General features: G+C 40.3%; 1 protein-coding gene across 2 annotated transcripts; it reads right to left on the reverse strand.

Annotated features, from left to right (window-relative positions):
- Positions 1-1,747: 1,747 nt before the first annotated feature.
- lrrc32 (leucine rich repeat containing 32) lies at positions 1,748-9,925 on the reverse strand. 2 transcript variants are annotated; one of them, XM_089017751.1, is made up of 3 exons: positions 9,537-9,925; positions 7,524-7,620; positions 1,748-4,255 (listed from the first exon to the last, which is right to left on the reverse strand). In XM_089017751.1, exons 1-3 carry the CDS (start codon positions 9,761-9,763, stop codon positions 2,408-2,410), a joined length of 2,172 nt encoding a protein of 723 aa, XP_088873877.1. In that variant the 5' UTR covers positions 9,764-9,925; the 3' UTR covers positions 1,748-2,407. The 2 variants fall into 2 exon arrangements, with proteins under 2 accessions (XP_088873877.1, XP_088873878.1); XM_089017752.1 differs by having other exon boundaries at positions 7,524-7,616; positions 9,537-9,677.
- Positions 9,926-10,099: the final 174 nt, after the last annotated feature.

The raw sequence follows: 10,099 nt of genomic DNA on the forward strand, positions 1-10,099 counted from the left end.
TAGCTAGCTAGATTGGCAATATATAGCCGGCTAGATAGATAGCTAATAACTAGCTAACCAATATACAGCCAGCTAGACAGATAGCTAATAGCTAGCTTGATAGCCAATATATAGCCAGCTCGACAGATAGCAAATAGATAGCTAGCTAGATAGCCACTATATAGCCAGCTAGACAGATAGCAAATAGCTAGGTAGATAGACAGCTGCATATCCCGATAAAAATCCCATTATCCAACAGCATATAATTTTTGTATTTTTTATATATATTTCTGCTAAATACAACGATATTATCTACATTTCTGTTCAATAATAATATGCACAAGTGAAACAAAAAAATGAACCTTAACTAATGCAGTTTATCTCATGTCACTTTTTTTATATTTACAATGTATTTATCAGCGCCTTTATTTGTTCCAGTTGCGCCTCATAGATTCTTCTTCCTGTCTCCACCGCATCAAAGGGTGAGTAGTTTGACTTTATTTTATTCTTACCTTCTCTTAATATCCAACAGTCGTTTTTTTTTTTTGAAAATGGATTCCAACTCCGGTGCAGCGACGTAAATTTATGATGATGGTGACAGTTTGACCCTGGAACACATTATGTCCGACATTTTGTGTGTGGGAGAGGGCGGAGGAGTCACGAAGGGAGGGTAGGGTTCTCAAGGCTGATTGACAAATAAAAACAGACGAATAAATACATAGACTAATTAATAGACATATAAATAAAATACGAATTAAAAAAATAGACATAAATAAACGACTAAATAAATAAAAGAATCGCCGGTGTTTCCGACGACACCTGGTGGACACTCGTGGAACACGCTCGTGGCCAATAGGGAACATACTAGTTTGAACGTACCGCAGCACCCCCTGGTGGCCATCAGTAACATTGCAAGGGCCAAAATTCGACCTAATCACTACCGATCGCCTTCAGTTTATCCTCCATTGTTCCGGATTCTTGTTTGTGAGTCTCATGTGTAGTCACCATTGTTGTTGTTTTTTTACATTTTTAAACTGTTTTTTTTTTTTATCTCAGTAGGATTCAAGTGTACTGCCGTGCATCACAAATGAGTCACAAAGAAGCTCAAAGAGAACACAGACTAGAAAAGTGAGTGAGCTCTGCTTCATATTACCCCCCCCCCCCCCCCTGTTCTGACCCTCCTCGGACCATCCTGTAAACACATTTCTCCTGGTTTATTATGATTAACATCATATTGTGTTACTCATACTGCCTAGTGTTTGTTAAGTTTGTCAGATAAACAATTGAAGGGTACTTGTGACCGTGGGATAAACAACAAAAAGTCTAGACGTTTTAATTGTGGTTATTACGCCTAAAAATAGAGCAGATTCCATCTCGGCTTTCCTGTAATGAAGCAAAGACTTCAACGGGCCGCTATGACGTTAGCGAAGCGCTTCGTGTCCCATCTGTTTAGTGTTTACACAATATTTACTTTGTCAGTTAGCAACCATGCAAGTCTGTATAAACAAAGAGCACGGCCCCATCCAAAAATGTGTGACAAAAACTTCTTATTTTGTTTAGCTTTGTGCTAAACATGTGGCAACAAGTGCCAACTCCATTGCTAACGTTAGCATATAGCGTCGCAAGTACAATACAGGTGATGTTTGTCTCGGGTACGAACGAAAAGAATAGAAGGAAAGTATTCACGGGATTATGTTGTCAGTGTATATCATTTTGTTTGTTTTTTTTGTACAAAAAGTGTGCCGTCAAAGTAAAACGGAAAAAAATAGTGTCAAAGTTTTTATTATTGCTAGTGCTCAGTCCAATCATTTCAGTGAGTTCATCCTGGCTAATACATACAAAAATAAATTATCAAAACTGTTATTAGTGTTCACAAATGACACCCAAAAAAATCCAAGCGTCAGCGTATAAAGTGCAAAATTATTTTTTGAGTCTCAAGATGACACCGTAATTCAACCATACTGCCCCCCCCCCATAACCTTTGAATTTAAGATAGTGTCCATAAAAGCTAAATGCTTGTCCAAACTGTCACCATGGGTGCTCCTTTTCTCCAGCTGTTCAATTCCATCATTCATTTCCATTTTTTTAGAGATATCAATCCTGGAAAATTCATTTTTATGCTAACGTTTATCAACCGGGCGACAAAATGGACACCGTTAATGTCAACCTGGTTTCCGATTTGGTTTCATAATGACATGAAAAAGCAATCCATGCTTAAGACATTACTAGTCGAAACCCGCTCAAGTGGTTTAGATTTACGATCGAAGTATTCTGGACTTTTAAAAGTAATTAAAAAAAACTAGCAGAATTTTAAGCAAGTTACAGTATACTTGTTTTTGCGTGAGGTTAAAAATCAAATGTTAATGTATTAAAAGTTTTTGTGTGTCGAGGGTATCATCAATTTTTTTCCCCCAAAATGGAGTATCCTTCATGCGCTAAATCTTCGGACATGCTTCCCTTTCCTCAACTTGCAGTATTTCACCAGCACTCCCAAAGCAATTGCAGCCAAAAACACAATCCCAACGATAACGACGATGTATTTGGCTTTCTTTTGTCCTCGACACATTTCCTGAGTCACTTTCTCGATATTGACCACTTGAGAGTCCTGGTCCAGAACGCACCTAGCCGCCTCGATGTCAGGCACCACCACAGCCGAGTGCCGCAACAGGCGGACCAGGTCCAGGTTTCCGCAGCAGCTAAGCGGATTGTCGCCTACGTAGAGCGTCTTGAGCGAGTGCTCCAACGCCGCCACGGTGTCGCGCTCCAGGGTGACCAAACTGTTGTTCTGCAAGTTGAGGGTCTCGACGGACAGTGCTCGGTTCCACGCTGGGAGGCTGGTCAGGTGATTGGTGGACAGGTCCACCAGTTTCAGGCTCCTCAGGGATGACATGTCGGTGGTCAAGTGGGAAATGTTGTTCTCCCTCAGAAAGAGCTGGACCAGGGAGTCCTCTAGACCTGCTAAGGAGTCTCGGCCCATCTCCACGCCGGGGTTGAGGGACATGTCCAAGAAGCTGAGAGGGGTATTGGCAAACGCTCTGTCCGGCAAACTCTTCAGATTATTCTGAGAAAGATAAAGGGTCTTTAGATTTGGAACTGAAGAGAACAAAACACATTTTGGAGGATTTTGATCTGGCCTGGTCTCCGGTGGGCACACTTGAAGATTGTTCTCCTGAAGCTGTAGTAGGTTCAGACTCGGAAGTCTCTGGAACATTTGATGCGCAAGGGTACTCAGGTCGTTACCTTGCAGGAAGAGCTTCTGCAAAGCCTGAAGAGCGCTTTCACTGAAGGAAAGTCTCTCTAGAGAGTTGTAGTTAAGGTTGATGATCTTGACTGCGGGAAGGAGGTCTTTGTCCGTGACGGAAAACAAGGCGACGCAGTTGTTGCTCACGTTCAGGACTTCCAATGATGTCATTGTGCGAAAGAAGGACTGCGGTAAATCCCTGAGCTGGTTGTAACTTAAGTCCAGGTGATTCAGGTGACCGAGAACGGTCTCTGGCGTCTTGGTCTCGCCCGTGTCCGTCACGTTGACACTATGCAGGCGGTTGCGCGACAGGTCCAAATGTCGGATTGTGTTGTTCTCGGGCAGCAGCGGAAAATAAGGGAGTCGATTTTGGCTGAGATCCAGAAAGGCGAGATGGTACGGCTCGGGGGATCTGGTGCTCTGGAACAGCTCCAGGCTGTTCCTACTGAGGTTTAACACTCTGAGTCGTCTCAAATTGAAGTCTGCGATGCAGGCGATGGAGTTCTTGGACAAATCCAGTTCGGTGAGGCCATCAAGGGTGTCAAAGGCACCGTCTTCGATCTCCAAAATGACGTTGTTATGAAGGTTAATCCTCCTTAGGGACGAAGCGCCGCTGAAAGTGTTTTGCGAGATCTTGGTGATGCTGTTGCTGCTCAGCGACAGCTCGGCCAGCCGTGGAGAATCAGCGAGGAAAAAGTCCGACATCCCCGTGTACAAGCCGTTACCGGAAAGATCCAGAGACTCCACGGCTCCCAGTGTTCCCATTTGAATTTTACCCTGAGCAAAAACGTTGAGATGATTCCCAGATAGATCCAGGACTTTGAGGTCACGCATGGCCTCAAAAAGACCCGGTTGGATGAAGCGGATCTTATTGGAGTGCAGATCCAGGTGGTGAAGCCTCGTGTGACCGGCGAGGGTATCACGACTGAGATTCCGCAGCTGGTTGTGCGAGAGGTCCAGCGCCCGGACGCCTAACGGGAGGTCGGCGGGGGTGCCGGTGAGACTCAAATCACTGCAGACCACCCTGGTGCCCACCTGCCGGTAGAGGCAAACACAAACGCAGCGTGTTGGCGGGATCGTGTTGAGAACATAGCAAAACATGTTCAAAGCTGACTTTGGATTTTGGGGGGGAGGACTGTGATGTTCTGGAGGTTTACGACCAGTCACACGTCCAATAAAAACCTCAAGACTCCGTCCGTCGATCTGTTGTTTTGAGAAACAACATCATAAGACCGCTACTCTGCCTTTTCGCAATAATAATAATTCATTTCCAAGCTCCTTTCAAAACTCTCAAGGTCACTTTATAGTCACATGATATGTTTTTCTGTGGGTGAGCAGCGGCAGCCCATGCGCCAGCGTTCACTCAGCCCGGAAATAACTCAAATAGATAGCAAGCTAGATAGCTAGCGATTAGATAGCTAATAGCTATCGAATAGATAGCTAATACCTAGCAAATAATAATAATCCATTTCATTTATAAGTGCCTTTCAAAACTTTCAAGGTCACTTTACAGTCAATATTAGATGTTTTTCTGAATAGATAACTATTAGCTATCTGGCTGGCTAGCTAGCGAGCTGGCTATCTATTAGCTATTAGGCTATCTATCAATTTATCTCTCGAGCTGGCTATTTATTTAATAATGTTTATCTATTTGTTTATCTATTAGCTAGCTTTTTATTTTATATATACATATTTTTAACACAAAAAAACTAACGATTTATTATTGTTATTATTTTAATATTTGAACTCCCGGTTGCCATTTAGGTATATACTGTTTATAATAGGTCGTTAATAGATAGCCATCGAGATTGCTAGATAGCTATATAGCTAACAGATAACTAAAAGATGCTGAATTGAACAAAAACTTCCCAAAAAGGATACTAAACGCAATTTTGGGGTAGATTGGGGAGGGGTTGAGGTACTAACTACTAGATAGCTAGCCAGACAGCTAGATAGCTAGCTAGCTACCTAGCTAATAAATAGATATCAAGATAGCTAGCTAGGTATCTACTGTATATAATATATCGTTAATAGATAGCGTCAATTTATTATTGTTATTATTTTAATAGTTGAACTCCCGGTTGCCATTTAGGTATATACTGTTTATAATAGGTCGTTAATAGATAGCCATCGAGATTGCTAGATAGATAGCTATATAGCTAACATATAACTAAAAGATGCTAAATTGAACAAAAACTTCCCAAAAAGGGGGATACTATAACGCAATTTTAGGGGAGATTGGGGAGGATTTGAGGTACTTACTACTAGATAGCTAGCCAGTCAGCTAGGTAGCTAGCAAGGCAGCTATATAGCTAGCTAATAAATAGCAAATAGCTAGCTAGTTTGAAATAAGGGACAGGCAAGACCCGATACCGGGTGTTAATATCGTGTCGATTTTCTCGGCCAAGTCTGAATTTGGCCAGACGGAAGCGGTGAAGGCCCGACAAGTCAGTCCGAATCTTTCCGTGTGTGTGTGGGGGGGGGGTGGACCTGGGGGTCTGGATAGTAGCATTGACAAAAGTACCTTTATTACCGTTCCTTAAAAAAAGTAGCTCTTTGCTAGGTAACTTTCTCTCCCTTGGCACAATCTAAAGATTTTAGACCTATGGAGTTTATAATTGAAAACAGATGGTCAGAGGACCCCCACCATACCACCCCCCCCGGTCGAAAAACAGCCCATAAAACTGTCTCCATCTCCAATTTCTCAAGGAGGCCTTTGCAGATTCTCGCCATACTTGCGGTTTTGATGAAAAGATGATTTTTGCTTATGTGCTAATGTAAACAAACATGGCCGACTTTTTTTTATTTTTGTTTTTTTTTTTCGGGATCCACTTTAAAGATTTATGAACCTGAAGTGGATTATGTTCGGGTGTTAATTGATCAGTCATCCATTTTTCGGATGATATTCTTTTCTGCGTTTTCTCTTGGCTGGGGGTATTGATTGTTTGCCACTTCATTTTTTTTAACAAATGCATTTGAAAAAGTAGCTTGATTTTGTGATTATTTTTGTACGCATTTGTTTGTGTGTCTATTTTTGTTTTTTTTACTAAATAAATGTATGTATTTATTTTAACAAATGCATTAAAATATCTTGATTTTGTGATTATTTTTTGGAAAATCAAGACATTTATTTATTTATTTGTGTATATATTTATTTATTTGTGTATTTTTAACAAATACATTAAAATATATTGATTTTGCGATTGTGATTTTTTGTTTACAAAATCACTAACTTTTAGATGCATTTGTGTTTGTATGTATGTTTATTTTCGGGCCTTGTTTATTTATGTATTTATTTTAACAAAGGCATTTAAAAAAAAAAATCTTATTTTGTGATTTTTGTTTACAAAATCAAGATTTTTACACACATTTGAGTTACTTCCGGGTTGAGTGAATGCTGGCGCGTGTGGCTGCCGCTGCTCACCCACAGAAAAACTTTATCCTGTGACTGTAAGGTGACCATGAGAGTTTTGAAAGGCGCTTGGAAATCAAATGGATGATAATGATGATGATGATGATGATTATTATTATTATTATTATTATTATCACTATCATTATTATTATTATTATTATTATTATTATTATTGTTAATTTTTATATGTTTTAACAAATGTATTTAAAAAAAGATCTTGATTTGGTGAATTTATTTAATATATAATTTATTTAATTAATATAATTATATATTTATAATAGCATATAATAATAATATAATATGATATATATATATAATATATATATATTTATAAATTTATATATTAATATAATTTATTTTTTTATTTTTTTTTTTTATAAAATCAAGTATTTTTTTTTAATACGCGTTTGTTTATCTGCAATAAAATGGCAAATCTGCAAATGAGTTAAGAAGCACTTCTTTTGGGTAAAGTCAAGAGCTAGCATTGGTTAACCGTTAGCCGTTTGGATTAGCATGGCAAGGTTTGTGGTTAGCTTTCCCTTCTGAGTGTGATTTAATTTCTCGTCACTTATCAAAGACTCCTCGGAGTAATTGCTTCATAAAACAGGAAGGGGGGGGGTGTGACTTCTATTCCCGCTTTGTTACCCAATTACAAGAATAATCGACGTGTATACTTGGAACCCGGGGTCAAAAAGTCAAAACCAAATTCACCAGTAATCTCTCCTCACTGACATCAAATAAATAAAGCGTCTCAAGAAAGATTAGTAATCTCATCCCTGTTGGCATGCGCGACGTATCAAAACAAACGCCCCCTTCCCCCCTATTTATTTACATTAAAATGTCAGGAATGCGTTTCCGCTCTCGAAAAAGGGAGTCTTAACGTTTACTTACGATTTGGCAGGAAGGGCGATGGCGAGGAGGACGGACCGCCGCTGTTGCCGCCAAGCCGACCAGAAGAGGAAAGATCAGCGGGAAGGCGGCCATCTTGCTGTGGAACGGGGACATCGTTAGCAGCGGACGCTTGTAGAAACGCAGGAAGTGATCGAGCTAGCGCGAAGAAGGCCAAGAGGAAGTGTAGACCCGTGCCGACCGGTATGACTAAGATTTACAACAGGGGCCTTTTTTGTTTTTGTGTTGTTTTTTTTTTTTAAACTGGTTTTACAGAACGCCGGTGACTCGACATAATTCATCAAAGGGACTATTTGTCATGTAACTCAACCTATTTCTTGTTTTCACAAAATATACATTAAGTAAGTCACTCTGAAAGCTCTAAAAGGACAACCGACGTCTCCGGACAAGTTGTGTCCATAATTTGTAAAATGGCTTCAAATGACTTCCACTGGGCGTATTTTAATAATATATTAATAATATATTATATTTTACGTTTTAAGACTCGCTCTGAATATTCAGGAAGTCGTGTTTTTCAGTTGGTGATGAGTCCGTACGTGACGTCATAAAAGGACCGCCCCCTGACCGTAAAAAAAAGACGCATTGTAGCGTCCTTCCATCACGTCAATGTATTTTACTGTTTTTTTGTTTTTAAACCTTGTGTTACACCCAAAAGCCGCCAGCAAAGGGAGTCCAAGCTCCATGGAAGGAATGTATCAGCCTGTGGAAACGGGCTGATTCATTCCTCACAGCTCGGTGGCCATTTGATTGCCTATTTTTGGGTGAGACATTCCCCCCCACGCCCGTTTGCCTCAAAATTACACGGAAGAAATTTTTTAATCGATTGCAAACATGTATGCTTTCCTCTTCAGAACTATTTGAATCATATTCATAACTGGATGTGTAACAAGAAAGCATATTTTCCGAATCTGAAGCCATTGTTTTGATTCTCCAGCAATGCAAGATGTCTTGGCGTGACGTCACGAAATGGGGGCGGGACTTTCTGAAAATGCCCAATTTGCAGCTCAATTTTTTTGCAGATTTTGAAGACTTTAAGTCATTTTTATTTGTGTTTTACATTTGACTAAAAATATCATATTGCGTGTTTTGGGTATTTTAGATAGTATAAAACGTTTTTCTGATGTCAGTTAACAAAAAAGTGACGTCGGTTGCCCTTTAAATAATAATAATAATAATAATATTAGTACATTTCATTTTATAAGCGCCTTTCAAAACTCTCAAGGCCATTTTACAGCCACAAGATATTCACTCAACCCCGAAGTAACTCAAATAGATAGCAAGCTTGCTAGCTAGTGAATAGATAGCTATTAGCTAGCGAATAGATAGCTAATAGCTAGCAAATCATATATCCGCTAGTCTTTCAACTGGATTCTGAGACACGTCTGTGCCGATAAAGCGCTGGTCAGACCTCTGGCAATGTTTTTTTCACAGCATTTGCCTTTTGTCTATGTTTGCGCTTTGTTACAGCTTCAGCTACAGCGCTATATAAATCAATATTTATTGTATTTTGTACAGCCGCCCCCATTTCAAGCTCAGATAACTCCAAAACCATATAACTTAGGAATTAACTTTTTTCGGATGACAGAAGAGAATCTAAGGTTTCTTACGCTAAATTTAACGTTTATGTAGTCCTAATACGCGGAATTATCCGGGTCTAACAATTTGAGTGAAAATGACAAAAACCCTGGCACTGGAGTGCACATATTTTTGCACATTGCCTGGCAGTCAATAAGTTAAGGGTTCGAATCCCAATCGAGTCTTAAGACCTGCTGTCCAAAAAGCCTCAGAACTTTTGTCTCAGTGAAGTTTCATCGCTGGAGTCTTAGCAAAAGCAACTGTCAATCAGTAATTTCTTACTTTTCATATTTTTTTTACCAGAGTTTGATATCTATCTTTGATGACATGACTGACATGCGTCAATCATTGACGCTGCCGCTAAATGAACACAAACGATCCATTTTACATCACATCACACAATCCGCAAGTAACACGTACCTGACTCTTGGCCTACGCTTGGTCGTTCCGGGGCGTCTTGCCCACGTTGATTTCACATCGTCACACCCTCGTCTGCGCACCCCACCTTCTGAAACCTCCAAAACAGGATCGCCAAAGATCTGGCGGCCATTGGAATCCCCGACGTTCTTCTCAGCTGACTCTTTTCCTTTCTTCTTCCTCATGCCGCTTAACTCGGACTGCTCGTTTTCAGCATCCTGTGAGAACATCCTGCAGGGTCACCCCCCCCCCCCTCTCCGACAGCACCCCACCCCTCCTTCCCGCTCTTCTTCTAAAGGGAAAAATGCCTTAAAAGGGGGGGTTGGCAAGTCCGATTGGATTCCTCATTTCATGTTTATGTCTTCCGCAAATACCCCCAATTTATCAAAACCTGACGCACCCCCACCCCGGTTCTTCGTGTTATCATCAGGAGGAATTTAGGGCATTTCACCCCCCCCAAAAAAAAAAAAAAAAAAAAAGTTGAAAGGCTACATCTGCTTTTGCTTAGCATGAAAAACACGCTTTTTTATGACACTTGAAAAAAATAGGGAAAAATTTAGGGATGC

The sequence above is a fragment of the Hippocampus bargibanti genome, linkage group LG16 (genome assembly GCF_051943395.1).
Source record: "Hippocampus bargibanti isolate YZ-2025 linkage group LG16, ASM5194339v1, whole genome shotgun sequence".
In the NCBI taxonomy this organism is placed as follows: Eukaryota; Metazoa; Chordata; class Actinopteri; order Syngnathiformes; family Syngnathidae; genus Hippocampus; species Hippocampus bargibanti.